The sequence below is a fragment of the Pan troglodytes genome, chromosome 6, assembly GCF_028858775.2.
Source record: "Pan troglodytes isolate AG18354 chromosome 6, NHGRI_mPanTro3-v2.0_pri, whole genome shotgun sequence".
Lineage (NCBI taxonomy): Eukaryota > Metazoa > Chordata > Mammalia > Primates > Hominidae > Pan > Pan troglodytes.
The window spans coordinates 154,284,151-154,301,390 of record NC_072404.2 but is presented as its reverse complement, the minus strand read 5'-3'; the positions used below and the strand labels follow the sequence as shown (position 1 = coordinate 154,301,390).

At 44.6% G+C, this 17,240-nt stretch overlaps 1 protein-coding gene across 4 annotated transcripts in view; it reads left to right on the top strand.

Annotated features, from left to right (window-relative positions):
• KIAA1549 overlaps positions 1-17,240 on the top strand; it is a 150,428-nt gene that overhangs the window by 53,478 nt on the left and 79,710 nt on the right. For all 4 annotated transcript variants that reach the window (XR_002944748.3, XM_016958228.4, XM_016958227.4 and 1 more), the window contains exons 2-4: positions 8,550-11,240; positions 15,508-15,596; positions 16,672-16,849. Coding sequence is in view for 3 of the 4 variants with exons in the window: in XM_016958228.4 (XP_016813717.4) it covers positions 8,550-11,240; positions 15,508-15,596; positions 16,672-16,849 (2,958 nt within the window). In the remaining variant the exon portion in view is untranslated. The remainder of the gene's footprint in view (positions 1-8,549; positions 11,241-15,507; positions 15,597-16,671; positions 16,850-17,240) is intronic.

Below are 17,240 nucleotides of genomic sequence, written 5' to 3'. Positions count from 1 at the left end.
GACAGAGCAAGACTCTGTCTCAAAAAAAAAAAAAAAAGACAAGACAATAGCAGAGACAACATGAGTGGCCCGCAGATATTGAAAAGGTGATCCATCTGTTTTAATCAGGGAAATGCAAATTAAAACCACAAGGTTTCACACCAGCCAGATTGGTAAACATGTGGACATCTAGGGCTATCAAGTCATAGTGAGGATTTGTGGCCATCAAGCTCTCATATATTGCTCATGGAAACACAGATTGGTTCAACGACTTTGAGAAATTTAGTGAAGTTACAGGTGAACATATCCTCTGATCTGCAATTGCATTCTTTTTTAATTTTTTTAAGATGAAGTCTTGCTGTATCGCCAGGCTGGAGTGCAGTGGCACAGTTTCGGCTCACTGCAACTTCTGCCTCCCAGGTTCAAGTGATTCTCCTGCCTCAGCCTCCAGAGTAGCTGGAACTACTGGCATGTGCCACCACACGCAGCTAATTTTTGTATTTTTAGTAGAGACAGGGTTTCACTATGTTGGCCAGGATGGTCTCGATCTCTTGACCTTGTGATCTGCCCACCTGGCCTCCCAAAGTGCTGGGATTATAGGCGTGAGCCACTGCGCCCAGCCAGTTGCATTCTTATGCATACACATATATACATATCTACACATGTACATAACACACACTTTAAATATGTGCACCAGAAAACAGGTAGGAAAGTTCATATCAGAAATGTTTGTAATAACAAACATTGGCAGTAGTCCAAACCTCCGTCCACTGTAGATGGATAAATTTTGTCTATTCATATGGTGGAATTCATGTTGAAGTGAAAATGAAAAAATTATGTACAAAAAAGGACATAGATTAGAAAACCAATACGGAGAGAAATAAGTTGCAGTAGATTATGTACAATGTGATTTCATTTTGATAAAGTTTAAGAACATACAAAGCTGAAGAATATATTCTTTAGGGCTACATACATGTAGTCAGACTATAAAGAATAGCATGGATTTGAGAAATGCCTAATTTAAAATAGTGGCTACCTCAGTGGGAAGGAAGGGAGTTGGGAAGGGTTACACTGGGAGCATCACTGGTAAGGGTAGTACTTTTCTTAAACTGGGTGATCGGTACTCAAGTGTTCCTTGTATTATTTTCATAACATATATATATATTTATAAACAGTATTATCTACTTAATATTTGATAATAAAACCAGTACCAGTTGGAGAGGTAACTTGGTAGAAGATATTGGTGTACATTTTGCGTTGGAGAAACAAGGGGAAGACACTTTTTTCTAAACCAGGAAGATAAATGGAACATGGAGAAGGGGAAAGGATGGTTTTTGTAACGGCACTAAAAATCTGCCTAGGACAACCTGAGAACTAGAAGAAGAATAAAAAGTTGGCCAGGTGCAGTGGCTCATGCCTGTAATCCCAGCACTTTGGGAGACCGAGACAGACGGATCACTTGAGGTCGGGAGTTTGAGGCCAGTCTGGCCAACATGGTGAAACCCCATGTCTACTAAAAATATAAAAAGTGGTTGGGTGTGGTGGTGGGCGCCTGGAATCCCAGCTGCTCTGGAGGCTGAGGCACAAATCGCGTGAACCTAAGAGGCAGAGGTTTCAGTGAGCCGAGATTGCACCTCTGCACTCCAGCCTGGGTGACACAACAAAACCTGTCTCAAAAAAAAGAGAAAAAGAAAAAGGAAAAAGTTGCTGGAGATTTGCGAAGTTGGGGAGTGGTTTAATGATCAACTGCTTTTGTTTGTAAACTCTTAGAAATCCTGGGGGCCAGGAGCCCTTGTTTTGTAGTAGATTTCATAGCCACAGAGACTTGAGATGACTCATCATGTTTTAGAAACTCCACAATTTAGCAAAGAAGCAAAAGTAATGTTTCTGTCTGGATGAAAGCTCTTTAGAGACACTTGATACTGCTGTCCCTTGGGCCTCCCAGGCCAGCCCTCAGAGGAGGAAGTGTTTTCCCAGCGTCTGTGCCTGCAGTTGTGAGCTGTCCCCAGGTGGACTGCGGGGTTTCAGAGTCCAAAACGTGTGCCTGCCCATAAGTTTTAGTAACAGAATTTAGCAAGTGCTTTCAACTCAATTGTACTCTAACATTGTTTAGTCTTTTTTTTTTTTTTTTTTTTTTGAGACAGGGTCTGGCTCTGTTGCCCAGGCTGGAGTACAGTGGCACAGTCTTAGCTCACTGCAACCTCCATCTCCTGGGCTCAAGCGATCCTCCCACCTCAGCCTCTCAAGTAGCTGGGACTACAGGTGGTCGCCACCATGCTCACTTAATTTTTGATATTTTGTAGAGACGGGGTTTCGCCACGTTGCCCAGACTGGTGAACTCCAGGGCTCAAGCCATTTGCTCGCCTCCCACCTCCTGCCTCGGCCTACCAGAGTGCTTGGATTATAGGGGTGAGCCACTAGCACCTGGCCATTTAGCATGTTTTTTAACTAAATTTCCTTGCCAACAACTTTAATTTGGTGGCTTGATTTGACAAAACACGGTGTGGTATGAAGAGCTTTCAGCCCCTGGGAAGGCAGGAACCTGTTTCTTTCTGTGTTGGCCCTGCGGGGTGCTATTTTGAGCTTTGTTTGCACCATGAGGGATTGGCCTAGGTCTTAAAGGATCTATTAAGCTTGAAAAGTACATGATTCCATGATTGACTACTATGGTTCAGGAAGATTTCCAGATAGAAAAACATGACTTAAAAAAAAATGTAAGGGTACCACTTCATCTTGCTTGTGAGAGTCTGAGATAGACAAGTGCTGGAGACAGCTGGGCATCTTCCTCACTACTGTATCATCATGGAATTGGTGTGGCCTGGTGGTGAGAGCGCAGGGCAGTTTCCCGCTGTGACGTCCAGCATGGCCAGAACCTGGCCAGGGCGAGGTGCAGGTGCCTGGTAGGCTCCCAGTGGACAAGGGTTTGCTGCCTAAATGGAGAAAAGGCCTCAGCACTGGCTACTTGGAGTGGGTGGCAGGCCCGGGTCAGCTGGGAGCGGTGCAGGAGTCCAGGGTCCAGCGTCATTCAGGCGGGTGTCACAGTCTGAGAAGCACCCATCTCACCCCAACCCCTTTCCTTTCTCTGTCATCCAAGAGAGAACCTTTCTCTCTTTTGTGAACCTATGCTTTAGAGCTTGAAAATTGATCTCCAGGGCTTGAAATTAGAGTCCCTGACGCCTTTTATGCTGTGAGAGAGACTCGCCTGGGTTTTCTAGTCTCCTCCTGAGTTAACTGCAGAAGTGATTCCCTTTGGCATTGCAGCTGCTTTGTCCCTCCTGGGGCTTGGCAGAGAGAAAGAAAGAAAAAAAAGCATCCCAGCTTGGCTTGCCTTCCATTTCTTAATACGAAGTTTTTGTTCCCGTCATTTTCTACTCAGGAGAATTTTTTTGTCCCTTTGGCCACTTTGCCCTCCCCGTTCCCTGTCCTTAGAAGGCCTAGTTGATTTAATTCTAGCTTGCATCAGATACCCAGGTTCATAAATTAGCCACTAAACGTTGCTCTTCTTGGTTATTTTATCTCTTGCAGTCTTCCGGTTCACTTCCAAATACATTTGTGATTTTTTTAAAAAGGGAATTTGCTCCTTGTTCAGATCTAATATTTCAAAACAAATTATATCATAGCAGTTTTAAAACAGACACATAAAATGATTTATCTTTAGGAAAACATTCAGATTTATATGATACACAATTTGACAGAACCGTGATTTTATTACTTCTTACATTTATAACTTATAAGCCTTCATTGTAGAAAAGAACATCCAAAAAAAAAAAGAAAAGAAGAGAACAGCTGCTATTTTACTGTGGTCATAATAAGTATCGTGTTTTCTTTTACCTGTGCTTGGGATGTGACAGGTAAGTAACACAAGCACTTAGGCAAGGAATCCTACAGCCAGGTTGTATGGAAGACAACAAATGCTGTATAATATTGCTATGAAACAACTTAAAATATCGATTAAAAAATCTTTGTATTATTTATTCATTTTAAAAATTCATATGATAGAGAAAGGAATATAACCCTTTAAGCATTTTATATGTGGCTTAAGTTGGTGACTTTCAGATGCTAGGAGAACCAGCTAGAAATATTTTATCTATGGCACTAAATATTATTTACAAATTTTGGTATGTAGAAACAAAAATCTATTCACAGAATTTTGTCTTAACTCTTGATCTCCATCTCTGCTAGTGAGTCAACAATACCTCTGGCTGTCCCTCTTATAGCTTCTATGCATAACTTTTAATTCCATATAATATGTCTTTTGTAAACTCACCAATTACATAGGAGTATTACTTTTCATTTATACCATCAGTATTTGTTTAGATTTAACCATATATTTATCTTTTTTTTTTTTCTTTTTGAGATGGAGTCTCGCTCTGTTGCCCAGGCTGGAGTGCAATGGCACGATCTCAGCTCACTGCATTCTCCACCTCCCGGGTTCATGTGATTCTCCTGCCTCAGCCTCTGGAGTGGCTGGAACTACAGGTGCATGCCACCACACCCAGCAAATTTTTTATTTTTAGTAGAGACAGGGTTTCACCGTGTTGGCCAGGCTGGTCTCGAACTCCTGACCTCAGGTGATCCACCTGCCTTGGCCTCCCAAAGTGCTGGGATTACAGGCGTGAGCCACCACGTCTGGCCTTATGTTTATCATTTATTCTCTATTCTCAGATCTTTCTGCTGAGGCAATAACCCTTCTTTTTGAAGGTTATCCTTATTTAGAAGCTCATTTACTGTGGGTCTTCTTTTGGTATAACCACTGTTAAGCTGAAAATGTCTTGATAGAGATTTTTCCTGGTTATTCACCTCTGAGATGTCAGAGAGTTTCTCTCAGCACTTGAGGATTTTGTTTCATTGTCACCTGGCTTCTAATTCTGTCAGGCAGTTATTTTTGCTTAAGTTTAGTTGCTGTTTCCTTTTTCTCTGACTGCTTTTACAATTTCTCTTTGTCTTTGGTCTATGGTATCATGATGTGTATAGGTTTGGATTTTTCTTTTTTTAAAATTCACCCTCCTTGGGATTTTTTGGTCTTTCTGAATTGCATGGTTCGTTTCTCTTATTAATTTTGGCAAATTCTTAGCACTATGTCTTTGAATATTGTATCTACCCTATTCCATTTTATTTTTTTCCTAAAACTTTGATCAAATGTATGTTGGACTGTCTTATTCTGTCTTCTATGTCTCTTAACTTCTTTTTTTAATATTTCACATTTATTTGTTTCCCTGTTCCCTTTTCTGAGTAATTTCTTCAGACCTATCCCCCAGTTCACTAAATCTTGTTTCAGCTCTGTCTAAATTGCTATTTTATATGTATATTGAGTTTAAAATTTATTAATTATAAAATTTTTATTTCTAAATGTTTTAAAAATATTTCTGGCCAACTTTTATAGTCTCTTGCTCATTACTCATGTTTTCAGTCTTTATTATTTTAAATGAATTAAATATAACCTTAAAAAATGGGTCTCATAATTCCAATATCTAAAGTTTTTATAGATCTGATTCAATTTAGTTGGCCTTTTTAAAAAATACTTTCTTCATGGGATTTCTCTTGACTTTTGTTCATGGTACTTTGCTTTCCTATGTATTTTATAATTTTTACTTCTGTGCTCTGCAACTCTAGCTGCAGGAATACTTTGAAACCAGACTGTGAATATGTTCTTCTGGGTGTAATTTATGTTAGTTTCTGACAGGCGCTGGAGACCTGGTCCACTTTAAATTATGACTCTAAGCATACAGTTGTTAGGACTATACAAGTAGTATAGGTTCCACACTCGGGATGACGTTTCGTACAATAGCTATACAAAGTCAGAGCTGAGACATATACTTTTCCCTTGTTTGGCTTAAACAGCAGAAATTGATTGTCTCACCGTTCTGGAGGCTAGAAGTCCAAGTTCAAGGGTGGCTTCCTTCTGAAGCCTGTGAGGGAGAATCTGCTTCAGGGCTGTCCCCTAGCTGCCGGTGATTTGCCATCAATCTTTGCTGTTCCTTGACTTGTAGACGCATCATCATGATCTCTGCCTTCATCTTCACATGGTGTTCTCCTTCTGTGTATGTCTGTGTCCAAATTTCTGCCTTTTTTTATTTTTATTTTTTTTTGAGATGGAGTCTCACTTTGTCTCCCAGGCTGGAGTGCAGTGGTGCGATCACGGCTCACTGAACCCTCCGCCTCCTGGGTTCAAGTGATTCTCCTGCCTCAGCCTCCTGAGTAGCTGGGATGACAGGTGTGTGCCACCACACCCGGCTAATTTTTGTATTTTTAGTGGAGATGGGGTTTTGCCACGTTGGCCAGGCTGGACTCGAACTCCTGACCTCATGATCCGCCCTCCTTGGCCTTCCAAAGTGCTGGGATTACAGGCCTGAGCCACCGCGCCTGGCCCAAATTTCCACCTTTTATACGGTCACCAGTATATTAGATGAGGGACCCACCCTACTTCAGTATGACCGCATCTCAGCCAATTACATCTACACTGACCCTGTTTCGGAATATGGTCATATTGTGAGGTCCTGGGATTTCAACATAGGAATATTGGGAGCACATAATACATAAGCCATAGCAGTGTCTTAACCTGGGTTTTCCGCCAGAAAGCAAAGTCTGAGACATGGGTTTATGTGCATATTTTATTCTAGGACATGATCCTGAGGAACAGAAGTGAGAGACTGAGGAGAGTTCAACAGGGAAAAGGGAAAGTCAGTCCAAGGTGTTCTCAAGTCAGACACTATTAGAAACCGATACCTGTTTTTGCTGTCTTCTGAAAAGTGGATATTTTTCTTCCTAATTCACTCTTTCCCTGAGATTATGACACTTCCTGGGCCTCCACTTTTGGAAAATGGTCTTCAGTTGGGTTCTTTCCTTATCTAGGCTAACACTTGTCCCTCATCTCCGTTGTGGCCTAAACAGCAGGCCAGCTGGTCCAGTACCTGCCTTGGGTCCCCAGTCACTGCCCTTGAGCAGCTCCTGTTTTATTCCTGGATTCAGCACGTTCCCCTTACTGTCTTGCAGGCCATCCAGTCACTTAGAAGATGGTTTTTAAACATTTATTAAGCAATCTTAAATGTTCTGAAGTAGATAGTTTCAAGATCTCTAGTCTGCCATGTTGCTAGAAACAGAATAGAAATGACTTACTTAAAAAAATAGAGTAAATTCAAGACTGTCCTTATACCATTTCACACAGGTATGTTCTGATAGACTGTTGGGATTAGAGAAACGAGGTGTTGTTATGCATTTTGATAGTTGCTCAGTTCTCAGCCTGGGCTGCAGAGGACAGTCCCTGGGCCCTGGGCTTTCATCAGTGGCTGGGCCATCACTTGTCCTTTTTCTCTAGGCTATGTCATACCTGAATTATCGGTGGAGAGGCCTCAACTTACTAAATGATAATGACAGCAGTCACAAGTTAAGGAATACAAAAGTTTGAATGGATGATGGGATAATGTTGGCTTTTGTTGTCAGAACTTGGTATCCTTGGATTCCATTCATTCATTCATTCATTCATTCATTCATCAATCCAAGTGATGTCAATTGAGCTCCTAGCACTTATTGTGCTAGGCACTGGGGAGACAGGTAAACAATGCCTGTCCTTAGGAAGCCCAGAATCTAGTGATCAGATAGTTCATTTCAGTGGGCATGATAAGGACAGGGAGAAGCCTAGGGAGAGGCACGAATCCAACTTCAGAGCATCGAGGATGAAGCTCATATCTGTGCTGCATCTGAAGGGCCAGAAGGAGCCATCCATATAGAGAGCTGAGGAAGGGCATTCCAGGCGGGGGTGAGAGGATCCATCCATGTAGAGAGCTGGGAAGGGCATTCCAGGCGGGGGTGAGAGGATCCATCCATATAGAGAGCTGGGGAAGGGCATTCCAGGTGGGGGTGAGAATGTGCACAGCCATGGAGGCCAGAGAGTGTTTGGGTTTGGGGCACTGCAGGTGCCAGAGCATAGCTGGGAAGGCCTAGAGTGGGGCAGGAAATGGTGAAAGCTGAGGCTGCAGGAAGCCTGGGGCCTTCATGTGGAAGCCTCAGCAACTGTGTTGGGGAGCACAGCTGAGGAACTGGGGAACTCTCTTACTTGGGTAGTGAGAGATGCAATGAGTTGTCATGTTCATTTCTCGTAGCAGCCAGCTCCTATCACTGAAGAGAAAACACACAGGCTTTGGAGTCAAGGAAGCCTTCTATTCAGATTCCAGTTCCACTCTGTCTGGGTGGTCTTACAATTGATTTATTTACCTTCTGGAAACCTTTCTTTACTCATGTCATAAATGAGAGAAAATGGACTGAACAGCCTCCTCTGTTTCCAGTATCCTACGGTTCTGTGGGAAAAACTGTAAATATGCCCTCCCCACCCCCACACATACACAGCTTAGGTAAAAACAGTGCCCAAGTTTAGGAATATTTGCAGATATTGTCCTGATGGTAATTCTGTCAATTTCTCGTTTCCAACTAGCTGTTTAACTTCTGACGGTGATTCATGGATATTTATGGTGAATGGATGTTTGTTAAATGAGTAAATTCTCATGCCTGAAACAAAACGTTAGCTGTGTGACTTCCAATGCATTGCACTAACCCAGCTCTGATTTTCTTGATAGATGAGCTCTCTCCGGAACAGCACAACCTTTCTTTATACTCCATGGAGCTCGTGCTGAAGAAAAGCACTGGGCACAGCGCTGCACAAGTGGCCTTAACAGAAACTGCTCCCGGCTCCCAGCACAGCAGTCCTCTCCATGTCACAGCCCCGCTGTCTGCCACTACTTTTGATACAGCCTTTTTTAACCTAGGAAAACAGACCAAAAGTACAGCAGATCACAGCATCTTTGTGGCAACTTACGTGTCAGTGACGAGTAATGAGGTGGCCGTCGATGACGATGAGATGGATAACTTTCTGCCAGATACTCACTGGACCACTCCACGGATGGTTTCTCCAATACAGTATATCACAGTCAGCCCACCAGGGCTGCCCGGGGAAGCGTTAGAACCTGTGCTCACTCCATCGTTACCCATGGTTTCTTTACAAGATGAAGAAGTGACATCGGGCTGGCAGAACACCACGCGACAACCAGTGGCATATGCTGAGTCCGCCAGTCATTTCCACACCTTTCGGTCAGCTTTTCGCACCTCTGAGGGCGTCGTTCCAACTCCTGGCAGGAATTTGGTGCTTTATCCTACTGATGCTTACAGTCACTTATCAAGCAGGACTCTGCCAGAGATTGTGGCTTCCCTAACAGAGGGTGTGGAAACCACCCTTTTTTTAAGCTCCCGGTCTTTAATGCCACAGCCGTTAGGCGATGGCATTACTATACCGTTGCCCTCCTTGGGGGAGGTCTCACAGCCTCCAGAGGAGGTTTGGGCCACAAGTGCAGACAGATACACTGATGTGACCACCGTGTTGAGTCAAAGCCTAGAAGAAACCATCTCTCCAAGAACATACCCTACTGTGACTGCATCGCACGCAGCCCTTGCATTCAGCAGGACACATTCTCCATTGCTTTCAACTCCTCTTGCATTTGCGTCCTCTGCTTCACCAACTGGTGTTTCATCTAACCCCTTTCTCCCTAGCGACTCCAGCAAAACATCTGAATTGCATAGCAATTCAGCCCTCCCCGGTCCCGTGGACAACACTCATATCCTGAGCCCGGTGTCCTCATTCAGACCATACACTTGGTGCGCGGCCTGCACTGTGCCTTCACCTCAGCAAGTTCTGGCCACGAGCCTCATGGAGAAAGACGTGGGATCAGGGGATGGTGCCGAGACTCTGTCCATGACCGTGCTGGAAGAAAGCAGCATCTCTCTAATGAGTAGCGTCGTAGCAGACTTCTCTGAATTTGAGGAAGATCCTCAAGTATTTAATACGCTTTTCCCCTCCAGACCTATCGTCCCACTTTCTTCTAGATCCATGGAAATCTCAGAGACGAGTGTTGGCATTTCTGCCGAGGTGGATATGAGTAGTGTTACAACCACACAGGTTCCCCCTGCCCATGGCCGCCTCTCTGTGCCGGCGTCACTTGATCCTACTGCTGGCTCCTTGTCTGTTGCTGAAACCCAAGTGACGCCATCCAGCGTGACCACTGCATTTTTCTCGGTCATCACCAGCATTCTCCTTGACTCATCTTTCTCTGTCATAGCAAACAAAAACACACCGTCGCTTGCCGTCAGAGACCCGAGTGTTTTTACGCCTTATAGTCTGGTTCCTTCAGTGGAGTCTTCACTTTTCTCTGACGAAGAACGTTCCAGTTTTTCTGAGCATAAACCCGGAGGTGCTTTGGATTTTGCATCCAGCTTTTTCTCAACACCCCCGCTGGAACTCAGCGGCTCCATCTCTTCGCCTTCGGAAGCGCCTGCGTCTCTGTCTCTGATGCCGAGTGACTTGTCCCCCTTCACATCTCAGTCTTTTTCTACCTTGGTTGAGACATTTACATTGTTTGACTCTAGTGATCTGCAGTCATCTCAGCTGTCTCTTCCCAGTTCCACAAATCTTGAGTTTTCGCAGCTCCAGCCAAGTTCCGAGCTGCCTTTAAACACCATCACGTTGCTACCTAGCCGTTCTGAGGTGTCACCATGGTCAAGCTTCCCTTCTGATTCTCTCGAGTTTGTTGAAGCGTCTGCGGTTTCACTGACGGATTCAGAAGCTCATTTTACCTCAGCTTTCATTGAAACTACCTCCTATCTTGAGTCTTCACTCATTTCCCATGAATCCGCAGTCACCGCACTGGTGCCCCCCAGCTCTGAGTCTTTTGACATTTTGACTGCCGAGATTCAAGCAACATCACCATTGACCACTGTCCACACAACGCCCATTTTAACTGAGTCTTCTTTGTTCTCAACTCTGACACCTCCTGACGACCAAATCAGTGCTCTAGACGGTCACGTGTCTGTCCTGGCCTCTTTCTCCAAAGCCATTCCCACTGGTACGGTGTTGATCACTGACGCGTACCTGCCATCAGGATCCTCGTTTGTTTCTGAAGCAACCCCCTTCCCTCTGCCCACAGAGCTGACCGTCGTGGGCCCATCACTCACACCCACAGAGGTGCCACTGAACACCTCCACGGAAGTGAGCACAACCAGCACCGGTGCTGCCACTGGTGGTCCCCTCGACTCCACCCCGATGGGTGACGCCACAAGTCAGAGCCCCCCAGAGAGCAGTGCTGCTCCTCCCCTGCCGTCCCTGCATCCCGTGACTGCCTTCACTCTCGAAGCAACAGTTGACACACCAACACTGGCTACTACCAAGCCGCCATATGTTTGTGATATCACAGTCCCCGATGCCTATCTGATCACAACTGGTAAGGCCCAGCTTCCTGCCGCCTCTCTGGGGTGGGCAGTCTTTCTAAGGAGCTTGTGTGCAGTGCCTGTGAGGCTTGGAGCTTCATGGTTAAGAGCAGAGGCGCTGGGCTCAGTTAACTCCCAGGTAGTACTCCTATGCTTACCTCCTGCGAGTTCTCAGAACAGTTATTTATCCTCTCTTATCGTCTGCTGCCTCACCCATTAAACAAGGAGCTTAGTTAAACCTGCTTCATTGGGCTGTTGTTCAGATGTAAATATGTTAGTCCCTGCAGAACACTCAGCCCTTGCCTAGTACATCAGAGGCATGCACGGGATGGTGCATATTAGTCAGCAGTCACAAGGAGAATAAATATTAGAACAAATACAAGAACTAAACAAGCCTTGGAAGTTCTTGGTAGGATCTTTGTCCTACCGTAACCCAGTAGGTGCACGGATGACATAGTTTAAACAAAATACTTTTTTGTTTAATTCAAGCAATGAGTTGGGCAACTATGTAAGGGCAACCCTTGCAATTTCTTACTCATTTACTCTTCTTACTTTTCCTTGAAAGGAGACTGCACTTTGCTGTCATAGGTCCCTGTAAATGCTCCTTGGGTCCCGAGGAAAGAAAAGTAAAGTGACTCTTTGCTCTTATAGGTCCCTGTAAATGCTCCTTGGGTCCCGAGGAAAGAAAAGTAGTGACTAAATATCCTCTGAATCCAGTCTCAGCCTTTGGTCTCCTCCCCACCGCAGCCTGGGTTGCTAGCAGACTGGCCAGCAGCTTCCCTTGCAGTTGCATGGCTGCTGTGGCCGCGTGAAGCTGGTGCCCACCTGAGGGCATGCCTGAGAGGTAGACTGATTTCAAGGGTCATGTCCCGCGACGGTGGCCCGCTTGGTCAGGGTCTCTGCATTTTTCCTCATGAGACATGACAGGTGTGTGTGGTCTCGAGGGTCATGACTGTGTGCTGAACCACAGCCTGGTGGTGACGAGCAGCCTGTCCTCTGTTTTGATTTTGGTAGGAGTGGAGGACAGAAATGAAAAAGGGGACGAAAACGGCAGAAGAGGTAGGGAGGAGTGGGGTGGAGTGGACCGGGAAGGAGAGGAGCAGAGAATGTGGAAGGGGGAGAAGGAGGAGAACACGCTGGGTCTTTTCCTCTCTGTGGTCGGGGTTGCTGGGAGCCTCTGCTCACTGTGACAGTGCCACATCCCTCTGAGCAGGTGGGAGCGAGGATCCTGATGGCAGGTACACGTCAGTGATCAACACCCTACCTGTGGGAATGGCTTTGGAGAATGAGGCCAGGACAGCCTTTGCTCCCCACACGCCAAAGGGAAACATTCGTTATTCCACATGACAAGTAATAATTGAGCACCTAGTATGTGTGAGGTGCTTCTGGAAGCTTCTAGGGATATACAGATGGGTAAGACACGGCCCTCCTGTGAGCAGCTCAGGGCCTAGAGGGTGGTACTGAGCCACAGAGTTATAGCGGTTACTGTGGAATTCTCCAAGAGTGGCTATTTGGGTTAATCAGAGATGGGTTTGGAAGAATGTGAAATTGGAGATTCCCACAAAAGGAAAAGTAGAATGTTGTCATCTGGGGATGAAGAGAAAGTGTCTTCTGGGGGAGGAGACTGTCATCACGGCTGGAGATTAGGCATTGTGATGGGAGGAGCAGGTTATTATACTTGGAACAACATCATGAACTTGAATCTCAAGATTAGAGCAGTCCAGGGAGGAGGGAAAAGTTTCTCATGCTCATGATACTTTTCTTCCTTCTTACAAAATTATTACAAAGTAGGTACAAAATTGTTACAAAGTGGTCAGTTGTAAGCAGCTTATTTAAAGAGTCACTGAAAGCTTCTTTAGGAGTCCTCATAGCTGGATTTAACTTTCATATGTGGTGTACACTTAATGACATTTGGTGCCTGTATTAGGTATCCATGTATTTTTAACAGCTCTTTGGAGTAAAATTCAGCCATTGTTAAGTACACTTGAACAGTTTTTGTAAATGTCCAGAGTTGTGTGTAAGTGTCCATGCTGTTAAATTGTGTCTTTTAGCAGAGATAAGTGCCATTTTTGTTCCCGGTGATACCTTTGACCCAGAGGAAGTATCGGCTTATTTCTCACCTTTGCTTAGGTTGGACCTTGCTGTCCTTTTCATGGTTATCCGTTAGTGAGAGAGTGTGGCGAGGGGGTTGAGGTGACTCCGCGTACCCCTGAAAGGATTCTTCCTGTGTGCTCTGTGATGATGAAGCGGAGCCACTCTGGGTGCTGGGGATCTGCAATGGCGGAGGAAGCACTTGCCTGCACGCGCCCTGGGAGGCATGAGCCGCGCTTCCACCCAGGGCCTTTCTGACCCTGTGCTGCCTCTGGAAGTCTCTGTCACCTCTCTTCTCTTAGCTCTGGGAAACATTCATTTAGGAAAAGATCTGTAAGGTATTTGTTTGCTGATGATCCCTTTTCCCAAAGACTGGTGTCCTCATATCCTAATGTTGCAGTTTTATAGCTTTCTCAGATTCCCTGGAGAAAGTGGAGGTCATGGTGGTGGCTGTGGGGACTTTGCAGAGTGGCATTTAGACCGATGATGTCTTTAGCTGTGTGGGGCTGCTTACAGTGTGTTCTTCCTGCTTTCCTATTTAGGGATTTTCTGTTTCTGACTTCCCATTCTGCCTCTGTTTCCCCCGAGTTTAGCTCTTGCCTCCCTCCCTCCCTCCCTTCCTCCCTTCCTTCCTTCCTTCCTTCTTCTCCCTCCTCTCCCTCCCTCCTCCTTTTCTGTCCCCTCCTCCTTCCTGTCTCCCTCCTCCCTCCTGTCTCCCTCCTCCCTCATTTCTCCCTCCCTCTTCATTTCCTTCCTTAAATAAGGCATCTTTCCTTCTTTCCACTCTTCCCCCTTTCCTTCCTACTCATTTTATCTTTCCCTTTCAGATCTATAGCATAGTCCAACCCACTTGGAGCCTATGTGGGCCATGCGGAGTTGGCTGCTGGTGTGACTCAGCAAGGTGGTTGGGGGCTGTGGATTTGTTCCAGTGGTCTCATAAACTAATAAAGGAGCCTCCACCCACCTTTAAAAAAATTCAGATCACTGTTTCCTAGAAAAAAACAATCAAATATAACTTAAACATTTGTGTTTTAAAGAATGAAGAATACAGAGTGATTCTGTCTCCACTTTAAAAAATTAAAATCAGGAAATGGAAAACAATGATAATATCAAGTGTATTCTAATTCTGCATTATGGGAAGTTGATGGAAGAGGAGAGAAAAAATAGGAAAAAGAAGAACATGCTTACTAAATACTGAGAGACAGGCTTACTTATTAGTATAGATTTTTAAATGGAACTTTTAAAATATGAAAACAGTCAAACAGAACTAGGCTTTGGTTATGAGAAATATTTTATTTCCTACATAAAATTTTAATATGTGGGAATTGTGGAGTTCGTTTTTCCCCATGATTAGTGGTAAAAACTCTTCACCTTTGCCTTGAAACATTGGGGTAGGAGACCTCATTTTACAGAGGAAGATGTCATCTGGTTTTGTTGAGTAACATCTTAAGGCCTTTAAAAATGTTACTTCTGGCTGGGTGCAGTGGCTCACGTCTGTAATCCCAGCACTTTGGGAGGCCGAGGCAGGTGGATCACAAGGTCAGGAGATCAAGACCATCCTGGCTAACACGGTGAAACCCCATCTCTACTAAAAGTACAAAAAATTAGCTGGGCGTGGTGGCAGGCACCTGTAGTCCCAGCTACTCAGGAGGCTGAGGCAGGAGAATGGTGTGAACCCGGGAGGCGGAGCTTACAGTGAGCCGAGATTGCGCCACTGCACTCCAGCCTGGGTGACAGAGCGGGTCTCAAAAAGAAAAGAAAAGAAAAGAAAAATGTTCCTTCTGAGAGCTTTTAAAGCCTCATGTTTTGTTGTCAGGGACATAGCCAAGAGACAGCCTGGAATTTGTCCAGGTGAAAATGAGAACTGGAAGCTCCTTGTCCCCTGGCTGGGTCATCACTGCTGATTCCTGATCTAACCTATCTGGGGCAAAGAGGGTTTTCTTAGTGTGTTGAGCTGATGCTATGCAGAGTTGACCTGGTGTCTTCAAGGTCCCCACTGCTGTTCTTCTCCAGGTAGTTAGCAGCAACTAGATCCTTAACCCCTGTTCTGTCTTGGTCTGGCCTTTATTTTACAAAAAGACTTTTGGAACTGCTAACACATTTTGGCACAGTGCTGGGGTCCAGAAGTCTGGTGTGTTTGTTATTCATAATGACATGAAAATTCATTTGGTGGTTTGCTTTCATTTGCAGTGCTGGCCAGAAGAGCTGTGCAGGAGTACATCATTACAGCAATCAAAGAAGTACTGAGGATTCACTTCAACCGTGCAGTGGAACTGAAGGTGAGTCCTTGCGGCTCAGGAGTGTGATGTCTGGTGAGACTGGGGCTGATGTGAGAGCCCCAGGTTAGAGGCAGGTGATTACGGCCGTGGAATCATTCTATTTCGTCTCTTCCCTCCTGTCTGTTCCTGGTTAACTCCTGCTCATCCTCTGGATCTCCATTCCACCGTCACTGGATCGAGGAGGTCTTTCCTGATCCCACATGAGGTCAGGGTTAGTCCTTTAGGGGATGTATTGGCGGAGTTGGAACAAAGGGCTCTCAGACCAGAGGCAGCAGTCTGGGGTGACAGCCTTCATGATTTTACTTCCCTTGATTCACATGAAAGGACTTGGATTCGTGTTTAAATTAGACGTTAGAGTGAGTACAGGTGCATCTTTCTGGACATTTGGTAGGATAGAGATGGAGATCCAAATCTTTTAGACTGGATCCCATGCCGGTGCCACTTCTCCTCAATGATCCCAGAAAGCCACAGTCCATCTAGAGCAGAGCCATCCGGAACCAGAACCGCGCCCCACGTGTGGCGATACAGCAGTGAAATGGGGCTCGTCCAAACGGAGATGGGCTGTGGGTGGAAAATACATACCAGACTTGAAAAATGCAGTGAAAAAAGGAGGGTAGAATATCTCATTAATAGTGTTTTGTATTGACTTCATGTTGAAATGATATTTTAGATATATTAAGTAAAATGTATTTAAAATTAATTTCACCTGTTCTTATGTTTTTTAATGTGGCCACTAGAAATTTTTAAATTGCATATTTATTTTGGACAGTGCTGCTCAACAGGATAAGTACTCTTGTCTATGTGTTTTAAATACAACAAACAGCTTGAATGCCCTATAACTCATTATTCAGTTCATATTTCTGACTGTTCTTTCTTGCTGCTCTTATAATTTTGTGTTGTTTTTGCAAAGGTTGGCAGAGAGTAAAAGCAGTAACTAAAATAAAATTTTGATTATCCGTGATGCACTACCCCTTCATTCAAAACTACCAGTTTTTTTAGTTTATAATTTTTTATTTTTCTATCTAACACAACTTCCTTTAAGTTTGAATTGTCTTTGTATTTCTTATTTCCCTAGGTTTATGAACTATTTACTGACTTCACTTTTCTGGTAACATCCGGTCCTTTCGTTTACACGGCAATATCCGTCATAAATGTGCTTATAAACAGTAAGCTTGTCCGTGACCAGACTCCTTTAATCCTGTCTGTGAAACCTTCTTTCCTTGTGCCAGAGTCCAGGTTCCAAGTTCAAACAGGTGAGACAGCTCAGCATAGTTGTTTTTATTTGTAAAAAGAATTTCTTTTTTTTTTATCTTTCTAAAATATTGGAAATCATTTTTAGAATTTATTATTATGATTATTTTTAGAGACAGGATCTCAGTCTGTTGCCCAGGCTGGAATGCAGTGGTGTGATTATAGCTCACTGTAGCCTCAAACCCTTGAGCTCGAACAATCCTCCTGCCTCAGCCTCCTGAGTAGTTAGGACTAAGAGTGTATACCACCATGCGTGGCTAATTTTTTTTTAAATTATTTTTTTAGGCCAGGTATGGTGGCTCACACCTGTAGTCCCACCAGGTGGGAGCTGAGGCAGAGGAGGTTGGGAGGCTGAGGCAGATGGATCACTTGAGTTCATGAGTTTGAGACCAG